Consider the following 15062-nt stretch of genomic DNA (forward strand, 5'->3'; position numbering starts at 1 on the left):
TATGGTGACATGACCCAACACAGATGGAGCTGCCTTCCTGGGAACTTTGTGGTTATGGTGAGAAGAGTCAAACGGATGAATGCTATGTTGTAAACAAACACAACGTCTCATACAACCGCTCCTCAGACAAGCTCATCTCATCAGACCAAAGGGCCTGCCAATTGGTCTTTCAGTGCAGACTGTGCTTTCATCTTTCTTTAAAACACACACACATCAGAGAGCAACAGGTGATGTGTTGCAGCTCCTGCAAAAAGCTCACATGCTGTCGTAACTTCAGGCAGTGAGCTAACCCGTGTTTAGTACTGGTCTCAGCCTAACCCTACCGGCTACGCTGCATGGTTCCAAGACTCACTCCATCCTCTCTCTCACTCCCTCCCACCCATCTGTCTCTCCCTCTCTCTTCTCCGAATCCACAGCCATTAAAAGTGGCGAGTTTCCTCTTCAGATTGTTTGAACAGAGCCCTCGTCCTGCAGGCAAATTTAACAGCTGCTCTAATTGAGATTATCGGGGCAAGAGTGGCGTTCTGCCTCATGCACCTTAGACACAAAAGAGCACAAAACAAACACAGAGGACAGAAGATCCCTGCAGCAAGGCTTTTTCATGGAGACATCTTCCTTTACCCATGCCTCCTCCTCGCCCTGTTTCAGGTCTCTCCAGTCCCAGTGCTGCAGCATGCAGGTCTGCCTGGGCTTGTGCCGTGTCTCCCACCTAACAGTGCCGAATCTGCGCTGTCCAGAGATCAAAGTCCAGAGATCGTTGGCCACCCAACGACAGAGTCTTGCGCCCCCCCGCCCCCCGCCCGGCAGTTGGCAGGGGCTGCCGTGAGCGCAGGTGACTTACCGGGCGCAGATCTTCCGTCTCGATTGGGCTCGCTCTCCAGCTGAAACCCGAGCAAGGCGCTCTGAAATTCATGGCTCTCTGAATGGGAGTTCCGCCGTGGGGGGAGGTTCAAATCAGCCTCGTTTGTTTCCTTTTAATCTTTGATATTTGAGCTCACTGCATGGCGCCTCGTTTGGCATGCTGAGGCCATAGATTTAGTGCATTCAGCTGCTTCGGAGGCTGCCGCACTTCGAATGTACGGTACTTCTCAGTTTGTTTCCTGTGCTCCAGGTTTGGCTTTTGGAGGCTGAAAAGGCAGCATTAACGTGCTGTAGACGCAGATGTACATCCACATTTGGCCTGATGCTTCCAGAGAGCGCACGAAGATATCTTAAGATATAATGATATGCCTTAAAATATAGTGATGACATCGGAGGAGGTTCAAAGTAAAGGCCAATTATTTCAACTATGAACAACATCTGAAATCCAAAATACATTTAAAAAGAATTATGCAAAGAGGAGAAAAAAACAGAGAAGTTGTTTGGCTAGTATTATTGATTTTGGATAAAGAAAGGGTATATACTTGGACCACATGTCTTTCTGAAGGACTGGAAATTAAATGCACATGCAAAATGAATTCATGAGTCTTAATGAGCATTTTTCTTTTTTTTTCAAGCATATGAAAATGTTACTCATTGATTTTTTCCACACTTAACCTGCTACTTACCCTGCTACTTATTTCATCGTCACAAGATAACATCATAGGAGAGCAGCAGCAGGTGTGTGTGTGTGTGTGTGTGTGTGTGTGTGTGTGTGTGGGCGCGCGCACTGTAAAGACATCCACTGAGCCTCTTGAGATCCCCTCTCATTTCCCATGGCATCCTGGGCTCTGCTAGTCAGGACTGGGAAAAGCATGGGCCCATCAATACCGAAAGCAAGATATTTTAGGTCGCTGTCAGTTCTAACGGGTGATCAGTTTGAAGTGTGCCTGCTGGATACTGTGAAGAGGGCACTTTAATTAACAGGGATGGGGCGACATCAGCGTGATGGAGGTTCCTGAGTTTGATTGCACGCCCACAGCCTGATTGGCTAACACTTGGCTTGAAGTGGATCTGATTGGTTAGACATATAGGGGAGAGGCAGTGGAGGACCATCTCTCTCATTAGAGAAAAGCTTATTCTCTTTCCCTTTCAGTTTAAAATATCTGGGACTGCAGACCTGCAGGTAGAAAGAAACATTTTAAAATCTTTTTTTTTAATTGTCTGGTGTTAAACTGAATATGATTTGACTGTAATGATCTAATATTTTATTATATGATAAAATTATGTATTTTGATAAAATGTTATGTAATTTTAGCAGATAAGCATAATGGAAATTACATGCAACAATTTTTACATTTTTAAATGAAAAATGTTCGTATTTGTTATTGTATAATGCTTTAGTTCAACCACAACCACAGACGCGCAAACATCCACGTTAAATGCCAGATTTATTCCCATCATCTCATCTCCATTCCTCACCATTTAACATGGGTTCCTTGACCTTCCTCACTGTTCTTCAATCACGCGGCCGCCGGGCAGCCCTTCCCAACAGGTGCGGCCGTGACGGCTTTCACTCGAGCGCGCCGCGTCTCGTCTCCCCGCAGGTACTACAGTGCCACCATTCTGCAGATGTCCGGAGTGCAGGATGACAAGCTGGCCATCTGGCTGGCCTCGGTGACCACGTTCACCAACTTTGCGTTCACTCTGCTGGGCGTGTGGCTGGTGGAGAGGGTGGGCAGACGCAGACTGACTCTGGGCAGCATCATTGGTGAGGACAAACGCCTGCCGTGAATTTAGCTTTGCAGGTCAGAGATGTGCAGTAGATCGAAAACGTTGTCACATTGCTAAGCAACTGTGAAACTAAGCAGAAGCCTTGGCGATTAGCTAGGAGACAAGCAGCTGTGAGAAAGTATGAGTGCGAGAGAGAGCAGCTGTTTGCCGATCGGAGATTGGACTGCATTTGCATTCATCTCACTCCAGGTTTATTAGTTTAATCTTAGGCTATATTACTCATGTGATACTGTGAGTTATTCAGTAACCACGTTAACCCTAACACAAATAGTATGGAATAGAAGTCTGGACCCACAGGCAGTCCTTGCAGTGTTAAGATCTGTTATGATTAGCTGTTGTCGTCTCAATGCACGGTGCCTGCTTCACACTGTGATCTCTCTGTGTGTCTCTGCGTCTGTAGGCACTTGTGTGAGTCTGTGCCTCCTGGCTGTGGGCTTCCTGCTGTCAGCGCAACATTCTCCCCCTGTCACCCTGCACCCCAGCGAGCCCTCTCTGGCCAACTCCAGCTGCACCTCCTACCTGTGAGTGTTCTCTGCCATTCTTCAGAGCTACACGGTGGTGCTGCATGGCTGCGCTGGTGCCACTCTGAGGCTCGGGTTCCGAATTAGATGGGAACAAAGGAACAAGCTGTCAGACTCATTCCATCTCTCAAAGACATACTTGGAAACGGGAATGTCTTCTCGGGGCATTTTTTTCTGAGAAAAAAAAACAAAACAAACCTTGCTCTGGACTAGGGCCTTTAATTGTCAATTAGGATTCCATGTTTGCAAGCTCAAATTCACATGAATAGAACACTGACAGCAAATGCTTGTATTTAGTGCATTATAATACAACCGCATCTAATCAAGGCATGATGAAATGACACCGGGTCTCAGGGGTGCTGGTGCTAGGCTGAGACTGGAAAGGTATGGCTTGTCAAGATAAAGCCTCATTTATGAATAATTCACAGCTCAAAACAAATGCAGATTAATCAGCCCTCCTACCTTAAGAGATTTGTTTTATTTTGCTACAACATGCTTGCTACCGGCAGCCATCAATCTGAATATAAACAGACCTTATCCTCAGCTCCACGGCTGTAGTGAAGGCTTGCGCCTAATGGCCATCGGAGCCTCCGTGATGCAGGGTTCACGCGGGCCAGCGTGCTCTCCGTAACGCCACTGCAATAAAGGCACTGCCACGCGGATGACCTTGCGACCCCGAGCTTCTGTGTATTGGAGCGGGTGCCTGCTCTTCCATGTCCCATTTGGCTCTCATACCTGTGCTCAAGATCACCTCGTGCGGCTATCTGATGAGACAGCGCAGATTCATTATAGCATAATGGGGGCGGAATGACCTCGCTGTCGTCGCACCAACGAGCCAATTTGTGCACACACGGCATTCTCTTTAATGCAGTTCTGAAAAGCAGATCTCCCCTGTAAATACCTGAAACCTATTTGTATATAGTACACTGTACGCTCAGTACAGTTATTTAACATACATGACTTGTCACTGTTGTATTTTTTTTCTCTCCCAAAGTAAGCCAACTCGTTTCGCGGAGTGTGCATGCTTGTGAAAAGAAATGACTCTTGATTGCGGTGGAGGGCATGGGCGCGTGGGGTTCAAAGCCTTCCTAAAAGCGAGGGCTTGTCTTATGCTCAGTGCCGCTCTTTGGCCCGGTACTCCAGGTCGTGCGAGCCGTGTATGCTGGACCCACGCTGCGGCTTCTGCTACCAGCAGAACAGCACCGCTGTGTTCGCCTCCTCCTGCGTGCCAGTCAACCTGGCCTCCAGCGACAGAGCCTCGTGGGGCAGGTGAGTCATATTCAGGCAGCTATGTGAGCAGGCGTGACATTTTGTTATCCAGCGTGCGTTGCTGCTGAGTTCGCTCCCTATGACTCCACAGTATGTCACAGCACCACACGCTGATGCCGGAGGTGTGCTATTGGATGCAGATTTATTTTTTAAGTAGAAGGACCCATTCCGCTTGCCATAGATATCTCCTGTTTTTGCTAAGTTGCATTGTGCTACTGTCGTGCAGTTAGATCCGTGATGTTTTCAGAGTAGCAGCTGAAGAAACTTGCACTCGCGTGGCTGTAAGCGTACTGTAGATACTGATACATGCTTCAATTGTGCTACAGGTGCTCTAACTCAACCGAGGCAGCAGATCCCAATCTTTGGGCTTATAATTTCTGCCCGACGTCCTTCTCTTGGCTGGTGCTCCTGGGACTTATCCTCTACTTGGCTTTCTTTGCTCCAGGTAAGAGGAGCAAAAGCAAAAGACAAAGGCCAGAATCAGTAAACTACCCTGCTGCTTCACTTTAACTGCTAGGAACTACTAGGTTGGATAAGAGTGCATAATATAAATCAACATGGAAAAATAAAAATAGTTGAATTATTATTGAAAGTATTTTTAACTTTATGTACATGAAATGTAACCGTATGCAAGTTTAACCAAAAGTGATGAAAGCAGAACCGTTGAACTTCACCAGTATCAGTCAATATTTTTTCAGAATAATTTTTTCGGCCAGCAAGTGTTGCCGCATCGGTACTATTAATTTATTATTTAATGCTTACTTCAATATGTTTTGTGGAATTCTGATTACGTGTTGCAATAGGCTGTTATTGTATTTTCAGGAATGGGCTCAATGCCATGGACTATCAATTCTGAGATTTACCCTCTGTGGGCCAGAAGCACAGGCAATGCCTGCTCAGCAGGCGTGAACTGGACCTTCAACGTGCTGGTGTCCCTCACCTTCCTTCATGTAGCACAGTACCTCACCTACTACGGTACAGTTAGAGCTGTAACCGACAGCATCACAGGACACCATTGCCAGCACCGTTAACTGCCCTTACTGACCTAGTCTTCATAAGGGTAGAAACAAAGTATACATTTTGGGGGATGTTATATATTACATCATTTACTACTTTAAAAATAACAAAAATAAATGAACTTACTATGCACATACGTAGTCTTAAATAACACCCTTGCACTGTGTACATTTATTTAATCACTGTAGCTCAACCTAATGAAGAAAATTAAAACCTGTAGTTTTTTAACGCAATGTTATTACATTTTGGATTTACACAAGATTAAAAACAGCTTATTATTCAGTCCCATATTACGTATTAGAGAATATTTTTATGCTAAATGGTTCTGTTTTTGTAGATAAGTGTTTTGAGAACACTATTTAGTTTGGGCTTAAAAGTCTCCATTCCCAGTATGGAGTGAATTTTTTTTATCTTCCAGGTGCATTCTTTCTCTACTCGAGCTTGGCTCTACTGGGTGTCTTCTTCATTTACGGTTGTCTCCCAGAGACCAAAGGCCGCCGGCTGGAGGAGATCGAGTCACTGTTTGAGAGCCGTCTGTGCTCCTGCGGTGCCTCAGACTCAGACGAGGGCCGGCAGGTGGAGTACATCAGGGTCAAAGGGTCAAATTACCACCTATCAGACAATGATGCCTCAGACGTTGAGTAACTGCACTGTGTAGCTCAGAGAGCGCCCCTGTGAATCCTCGATCTGGCCCCCGATACAGGGCTGGTGAGGAGGGCGGAGAGAGAATCAGCCTCAGTCTTCAGCCTCACCCCTACCCGACCCCGATAGGTCCGTCTGTGCCAGTCAGGTTGCATCCTACGCATACAGTTGCCCACGTTGCTTGAAGGAAAACGGAGTTGGCATGCAGAGCTCACCCAAGTACAGACACATGCACACAAGCATACACTCACATGTAGTTCCCAACTTTTGGCTGAGTTTTCGAGTACACCGAGATCTGTAGTACTGACAGATGTTGTGTCACCATTTTTGTGCTTATTCCCATAGTACGAGATATTTGCTGTACAAAACTTCAGTCAAATGTCAGTCTTATGTATGGGTGGACATGCTAAGCTATCTGGCAAACATTTTGCAACAGTGTGGAGTTCATTTCTGTAAGCATAGTTAGAGTCAAATGTAATCCATGGATAATTTTCAGAGGATGTGATAACTGAAATGTGTTCTATGGTGAGCTGGGTGTAGATGTGTCTTTTGCAAATGTTAAGGCACTTAAAACTTGGAACATACTACATATGGGTTGTAACCATGTCTTTTGTCTTTGGCTTCAGTTCAAGACAGCCTCATCATCACAGGTAGGTTTTAGCATATTAGGGTGAGCTGATATGTTTTGAGCTTGGAGAGTATTTTAGATTGCCCAAGACAGTTTATAGTTTAATAGTGTGCAGTGACCTCCCTTATATTCTATTCCAACCATATTTTCATCAACTTGTCTCTTTCAACAGATCATGTCCCATTGTGCTAATATGAAATTGAGGTTTACCTTTTTTTCGTTTTCTTTTTGGGTCTTCCTCCATAGCCGTATGTACAAATGGCATTGCATTAAATAGCTCTTGTCCATGTAACAAAGTGGGAATATTTGTTTCAAGAAGTAGCATTATATACGATGTTATGTTTAATATTGTACTGCTGTGAGTATACACCTTGGTAGTCAGGTACATTTAGGTTTGTGCCAAGCTGACTTGTTGTGGCTGTGTGTGTAACAAAGCAGTCGATAGACAGTGTAAAAGCGACAATATCAAGCAAACTAACACAAGTAATTTTTTTTTTTAAAGATAAGCTGTTTGATGGCGGGTGACGTGATTACACACATCTAGCCTTTATGTATTATGTGTTTTTCCTAACTGTTAGCACAAACAGATACATGATTGTGTGTTCTTGTTTACCATCAGAGTATACTGAGTTTCCCCAAAGGGAGAGACACACTGTGGACCAATGATATGTTAGTGTCTTTTTAATCAGGTATGCTCATAATGCTTCTGATTATGGCATTAAGATGAGAAGATAAATAAAGTAAAATACATTTCTGCCAGTTTTTTCATGTTTTTGAATGTACTTGACAATGAAGGATTCTCAGAGCTGACAAACTATTGTGTTACTTTGAAGAGATACATCTATTGTTTCTAGTGCATTTTTTCTATGTGTAATTATTACGTTTATTATCTAAAAAGTGTTTCTACAGGCAATGCAAACCTAGTGAATACAAATATATGGAGTGTTGTACAGTCAATTTGATTAATGTTGCGCTAAATGTTTTGCTAGATTTGTATTCTATAAAACTAAATATATTCATGACATTTTAAACAATAAATCGTTTCAACCAAGACTTTGGTGTTGTTCTGTACAGTAAATACATATTCCACAAGAAGCCATCTTGACAAGATTTTCCATACTTTCTGAAAATGTAGATCTGCAGCAGATGCTAACTCCCAACACAGGGAGAAGGGGTGAGTCACCGCCTGATGTCTTTCATGCATGCTTATTTCTATACTTCAGCATCAGCAGAATGTTTGCGATTTCATGAAGAGTTTCCCTCTCCTCGGAGACCCAGCTAGCATCACTCTCAGCACCAAAGTCACCTGTGACTTCCTCTGTGCCCACGGCACTCCTAGTGGGGTCTGCATTTGCACTCCCCTGCTTGTGACCTTCACACCTTCCTCCTCTCTCTGATAAATTCTCCTCCGATTCTGCCGAGGGAAAACACAACTTGCGCTATTTTCAATCTTGAGCAAGTTTCCACATTCAAATGGCATGATCATAAGACATGATTAAAATTGCTCATGTTCCCATTAGTCATTTTAAGTTTGCAAAAAAATGTTTCATACACTTTCACAGGAGGTTCGTTATTAATACCTGGGGTACTGACGTGGGAGTTCAATGGGAATAAGAGCCGTTTCTTGATGAATGCTTGGTTTTTGAGTGTACACGAACTTTCTTGTCCTGTGATTGCTTTCGGTGCCTGCTGTTTGGTCTCTCTTGTGGGTAGCATTTTCCAGGGCGTGTTCCACGTCACTTTATCCCTTTCTGATGGAGTACACTGAGTATCATTCAGGAGACTTTTATTGCTGTAACCAGTCTGCCTCCTAGTGGTAGGAGTTTGTCCATTACACATACCACATTGCTGAACAGGAGCTGTGAGTGCAGTTGAAATATTCATCCTGTGTGCTTTTAAAAGGGAATCCTGTACTAAAGCGTCACAAGAAGCTGAAGTGGAATTAGCTTTAGTGTCGATTCCTGTGTCTTTGGTCCTGAGAGACGCGTTCCCAGGTATTCCAGCATTTAGTACGTCTGTCTGCAGCTGAGAGAGAACAAACTGATTCTCCTCACAGTCCTGTCTTTCCACAGCTAAGTTGCCTTGATCTTTTAATAAATCCTCATGCCTTTACTCTGTCTATTACTACCAACATGACTAGATATTACCTGCTGGCTGAAGGGCCTGCCTGGTGAAAGGCTTGTTGTAGCACTCATCTCTGACCAAAACTGGCTTACTGGGGTGTGCTCAGAGTGGCACATCAGCATGGTGGGAACACTGGTCTGTGGGCACTGCTTATTGCCCACTTTCTGCGACAGCATAAATGCACATGGGGATGCATGGGGACACACAGACATGCACAAACAGTGAGTTTAGGATAAGTGTTCGGTACCAGTTAACCAGGAATTCAGCATGAGCATCGATAAATCTAAGCTGAACCAAAAGGAACATCTTAAAGGAGTAAAAATAAAGTATAAGTCTGAACCATCAAAGTGCCAAATAACACACTATAAAATGTTACTCTGTAACCTGTCAAGTCCAAAACAATTATGGTATCTAGAATCATGAAACAACTTAATACAAGTATTCAAGAGCTTGAAAAGGTTTCTGTAGTTACGTCATCTGAGCTGTCACAGCCCTCTCGTGGAGAATATGTCTGTGATTCAAAGGTATTCTTAGTATCAGTTGTGTGTACACTGCCTGTAGCAACACAGTTAATTTAGTCTCTCTTCAAAATCAGTCCAGCTCATTACACACAAGACAACAGTAGAAAACTCACATGCTCTGCAGTTGGCACATCTATATATCTGCTTCAAAACAACAGGATAAACAGAGAACATAAAATAGAAGCCTTAATACCTTTTCTCCAAAGAATAAAACTCCAGTAGTGGAGTGCACCACAGGGGGCAGCATGTCCTAATAAAGTGAGAACAATGCTACAGACAGACACTTTTCCAGTAATTGCAAATCCTTCCTGACCCTAGATGCTCTATTTACAGGTTCTGTACCTGAGTGTTTTTTTTTTGTTTGCACCTGTGTGTTCTTTTTGCATGCTCTCAGTGTACCAGTATGGACATTATAAATGTGCACAGAGAGAGAATAGATTAAACAACATGTTAAACAATGAATGAATGTTTTGGCTGATTATTAGGTGCCTGCAAAAAATGTACCTTTATTACCTGAGATAAGAAATCAGCATTATGGAGTGCGCTGTCTGATTCACTGAAATCACATTTAACAACAAATAACAGAAATTATTACAGATACAAGACGCACTTTTATAGTGATAAAATGCCATTAATATAAAGAATAAATCAGGTTACTAACTAGGCTCTCTTGAGCAGAGTGGGTGACTCCTGAAGATGAATTTTGTGTGTTTTCTTACTGAAAAGGTCTATAATCATAAAAAGAAATATATTCTATATACAAAACAGTAAAACTACATAAAAATGTAATGTAGTTAGTTAAAAACTGCTAAATTAAAAGCTAATTAAATCTTTTGGGAAGGATTAGACAGTCCACAAATAGTTTATTAAGGAATTCTTCCTGCTGGTGTGAGCTAATTAGAAAATCCAGGTGATTAGAACTAAATGTACACTTGTTTGTACTTCATCTGAATATTTTACAAAAATAAACAGAAGCATAAGCATTTCTTATGTAAAAATATCTGGTGTTGTACAACTGTACCTTCATGTGTGAATTCTTCACTGCTGAACCCCAGGAAAAGTGACTGTTCTTGGTGGTTGTTCTTTTCTAGAGGATTAAGCAGGTAATCTGCAGAGTCTACAGAAGGCATGTTGGTTTCTGTGCTGTTGGAGAGAAGTATAATACAGAATATACAACAAAATTACATATATGAAGAAAAAAATGCAAAAGTGAAAATAAAGATCAATTTAAAAAACAGTAATGACATATGCTTTCCAGAAAATAAAAAAACCCCCAGAAATTTCAGTCAAAGTTTCTAGCCATCACAAACTGAAATGAAAAATGAGATTATATTTATGGTGTGTTTACCTATGCAAGGTGCTCCCAAACTGAACTCCAATAGGTGCACTGGTTAGGGGGGTCTTTGTTTGATAAGGTATAGCAGTCCAGCGGTCATATGCACATATCCCCTCTGGCTGGGAAGAAGAGACAAACTACTAGAACAAATCTTTGGTATTGATTTGCCACAGTAAAATCATCAATGATTAATTAACAACTACGGTGATTTACACCCATCTGAACACAGATTAACACCATACAAGTGAAAGTTATTGTAATTTTACATCTCTTGCTTATTTCAGCCAGAGACAGTGACTGAAAGAGTCTGTCCTCCATCCAAACCTTTCTCCAATACCACTACCTCCAAAAATATGTATACTTAATATATTAAGAATTGTAGTGAAGTATACAAAGTCTCATATGCAAAATAGCTGAGAGGCAAGGAAGGCTGCTTACTTTTAATTTACTAATTACAAAATCCAGGGCCTGTAGACATTTCCCTCAGAACAATTATTTTAGGATGCAAATCGATATTTTTCCAAAAACTGCTATAAATTAAGTGTGTTTTTGCTGTATAGAAATCGGAATTAAAATAACTGAATGGAAAATCCCTTTTTCTAATTCTAAATAACAGATTTTTATTCTTGTCATATGCTTGAGGTGCCTTTGTGTAAGACAATTTCCATGGTGATGGGCTTGCGATACGTGCTGTGGGTCTAGGCTGAAGGTTAACAATCTCTGAAGAGACTGGGGAAGATGAACAAAATGGGCTGAGATTATCACGAATGCGGTGCTGATAATCTGAACCGCTGTTGTCAGACAGGCTGCAGTCCTGCACAGGGGACATCTTGGGTCAAATAAGACACATTACATCAGAAGATGTTTTACATGTTTCAATTAGTGTGTGAAAATAACAATCAAAAAGTGCTGATAATTGTATGTGAGTCAGCACTGCTCCTCTAGACTAATTTAAACAAATGACAAAAATAGGACACTGATTTTAAAATTGATCTCACCACCTTGAAATTGAACTCTTCAAAAAGACTGCTTTTTCTTTTTTTCAAACCTAGTGTGTGGGGACTGACAAAATAAAAAAAAGTTCAAAGTCTCATATTGCATTATAGGTTGTTTGATTGTGTACAGTACCTGGAACTGTACAGGGTACCTGTACTGTGGGTGGCTGTGTGCCAGGTTCAAGGTTGATGGAGAACAAGGGCTCATTGGCAACTCTAAGGGCCTTTTGCCCATAGATTTATGTGGTCCTTTTAAGTCTGCCTGATGTATTTTAGGTTTATCTAAAATGAAAAATTATTGCACTTATATCAGATATATATATATATATATATATATATATATATATATATATATATATATATATATATATATATAGAGAGAGAGAGAGAGAGAGAGAGAGAGAGAGAGAGAGAGAGAGAGAGAGAGAGAGAGATTCAAAATTGTAAAATACAGTTTCCAGTGAATAACCCACTCAGTAATCCAGATGCTCACTGAGCTATCCAGCTGTTTATATATATATCTCCAAAGAAGATTCTAAGTGAGTAACTGCAGTGTGCTATAGTAAGAGATGTAGAGATATTCAAAATTGTAGTACAGTTTCCAGAGAAGCAGAACAGTTTTAGACAGAGGTCCTTCATCAGCTATGCAAGCAAAGTGCTTCTGAGGAAACAGTTTATATCTGAAGAAGTAGATGTTTAAATTATAACATTTATTCTATGGGGTTCTAAAGTTCAAAGAGTGTAGATGAGTTTATTTTCTTTGAATTTCCTAATTTCATTGCTGCCATGGCACAATTCTGATATTTTTCATGGCTTGTACAAAATTCATGGCTTGTACAAAAAACAAGAAGTTGGCTTTGCTTAAGAAAACAAATGAAAATAATAGTACTACTGGTCCAATTGCTCTTCCTGCCTGCGTAAACTGAAAGAAAATTGTCACTATTCCCAGTGATTTAGAATTAAATTCTCCGGAACAATCTGTGCTATCAAAAGGTCTAGAATTTGACCCTACAAGGCCAATCACTATTGAATTTAAATCTATTACAGATACTAAAGATATCTTCCAGCATTTAATACTACATTCTTATTTTTAATAAAATTGGCCAGAATATTCTATACACACACATCATGGTGCCAGTGGAAACCTTGACTCATCTAAATATAACACATCAAGTTTTCCTGGACACCTCCTACAGGGGAATTTGAAGCACTAGATTTTAAAATTAATTCCCGTGAAAGAGAAATTAGTAACATAAATTTTAAAAAACCTGCTAAATGACTTAATCTACCAAACAAAGAATACTTTGCACTTAATTTTTTTTTTTTTAAAAGGTGTCAATGTTATTAAGCCAGTTGATAAGCGGTTATTTGGAGAAAAGACCTTTACAAAATGGTAATCAAGCAGCTTTATGATACTAGTTTTTATAGGCAGAACAGCTCTAACATCACTCCACATTTATAGTCTACCATCCAATCCATTATTAATCATGCCATGTCAGCAGGACACCTCCCTGATTCTGCATTGTAGAGAATCCTTGCTGTAGCCATTTCTATCTTCTCCCTAAAATTCATAAGGACAATAACCCTGGATATCCTATCGTATCTGCTTGTTCCTGACATTTTCTAACCGTTTGTTCAGTCCTTACCTACATATGTTAGACTCCTCACACCTTCTACAAATCCAAACCTTTGTTGGACTACTAATTCAAAAGCACTTTGCTTGCACAGCTGATGAACGATCTCTGTCCAAAACGGTCTGTTTGTGTACTTTACTACAATTTTGAATATCTCTACATCTCTTACTAAAGTACACTGCAGTTACTCACCTAGAATCTTCTTCATATATATATGTGTATATATATATATATATATATATATATATATATATATATATATATATATATATATATATATATATATATGTGTGTATATATATATACATATACACACATATATATATATATATATATATATATATATATATATGTGTGTATATATATATATATATATATATATGTGTGTGTATATATATATATATATATATATATATACATACACACACACATACACATATACGTGTGTGTGTGCGTGCGTGCGTGCGTGCGTGCGTGCATGGTACATTTACCAGCGTGTTCTTTCTTGAATGAAATCTGGTTTACAATAAACATTGTAAGCAGATCCGTATTGACAGTGTTGCCTTCCTCGGGTGATGAAGGGGATCTCAGTTGAGTCTGTCTTTTCTGCATTCTTTTCTTTTCAAAAAACTCCTTGAAATGAACGTGACACAAAGTCTTAGCACGACACCTCACTTTAAGTTTAGCGTCAGGTAAGAAACAAGTTGTAAGAATATGTACTAATTGCTTACCATTTGTTTTTTTGTGTCACTCTTTTTCATAAACCGGCTCCTACGAAATAACGGTAACGTTAAACCAAGTGTTACACAGGTTAGCTAACCCTGCTAGCGTTAGCTAGCTAACTAGCCCGTTATCCTGTTCAGAAACTCACCGCGAACCTCCTACCCAGTTCATGTTATTCACAAATAGGATGCTTATTTCTCTTTACGTAAAAGAGTACAGTCCTTGGTTCCACAGTTTAAGTATTTAATGCTAACGTACACGCTCAACAGCCTTTTAAGGTTGGTATCTGACTGATAAATCGTGAAGTAGCTAGCTAGCTAAGATAATCTAGCTAACGTTCACGTCACTGCCAACGGTCACCAAGTCTAAGCGGGTTGCACGCGCAGACCAGGGCCGAAGTGACGTGTAATATGAAGCTGTGTCATCATGAAGATGTCAACAAAATTACATTTTATGATTTATTACAAAAATGGAACTGCATGGTTTTAACAAAAAAAATAAAAAATAAAAAAATAAGCTCATTTAGATCATTAAAGATTTAGGCATGGCTGGGGCTCTCAAGCGAAATAAAGCAGTATAACAGTTTAATATTAAACTATTGTAAACAGTTGTTGTCAGTCTTTTGCGCACCTAACAACGCGCCAACGATTCCTTCCCTCCGGCCCGGGTGGTTATTAATCTTTTTAATGAGAGGAAAGTATAATAATAATAATAATAATAATAATAATAATAATAATAAAGATACTACTACTACTACTACACATAATAATAATAATAATAATAATAATAATAATAATAATAAAAGAAATAAATTTAAAAATAAATAAATTTAAAAAATAATATAACCAGTTGTATTTAGCTGGGTTTTAAACCGAATCGTTAGGGTCACTGAGGTTTTTATTCTTGGGTGAGCTACGAGCTGAACCCCTGACCGTGCACCGTCACGTCACCGACGCAACCAATCATCTTTCAGTGGAGGCGTGGCCAGGGCGCAGACCCG

At 40.6% G+C, this 15062-nt stretch overlaps 1 protein-coding gene across 2 annotated transcripts in view; it reads left to right on the forward strand.

The window, feature by feature from the left end:
* The window catches only part of LOC113580181 (proton myo-inositol cotransporter), a 45276-nt gene extending 37494 nt beyond the window's left edge, over positions 1-7782 (forward strand). For both annotated transcript variants that reach the window (XM_035527776.1, XM_035527775.1), the window contains 6 exons: positions 2466-2629; positions 3053-3173; positions 4317-4442; positions 4769-4887; positions 5265-5417; positions 5878-7782. In XM_035527776.1, the coding sequence (XP_035383669.1) occupies positions 2466-2629; positions 3053-3173; positions 4317-4442; positions 4769-4887; positions 5265-5417; positions 5878-6104 (910 nt within the window). In that variant the 3' untranslated portion in view covers positions 6105-7782. The remainder of the gene's footprint in view (positions 1-2465; positions 2630-3052; positions 3174-4316; positions 4443-4768; positions 4888-5264; positions 5418-5877) is intronic.
* Positions 7783-15062: the final 7280 nt, after the last annotated feature.

This window comes from Electrophorus electricus, chromosome 7 (assembly GCF_013358815.1).
Source record: "Electrophorus electricus isolate fEleEle1 chromosome 7, fEleEle1.pri, whole genome shotgun sequence".
In the NCBI taxonomy this organism is placed as follows: Eukaryota; Metazoa; Chordata; class Actinopteri; order Gymnotiformes; family Gymnotidae; genus Electrophorus; species Electrophorus electricus.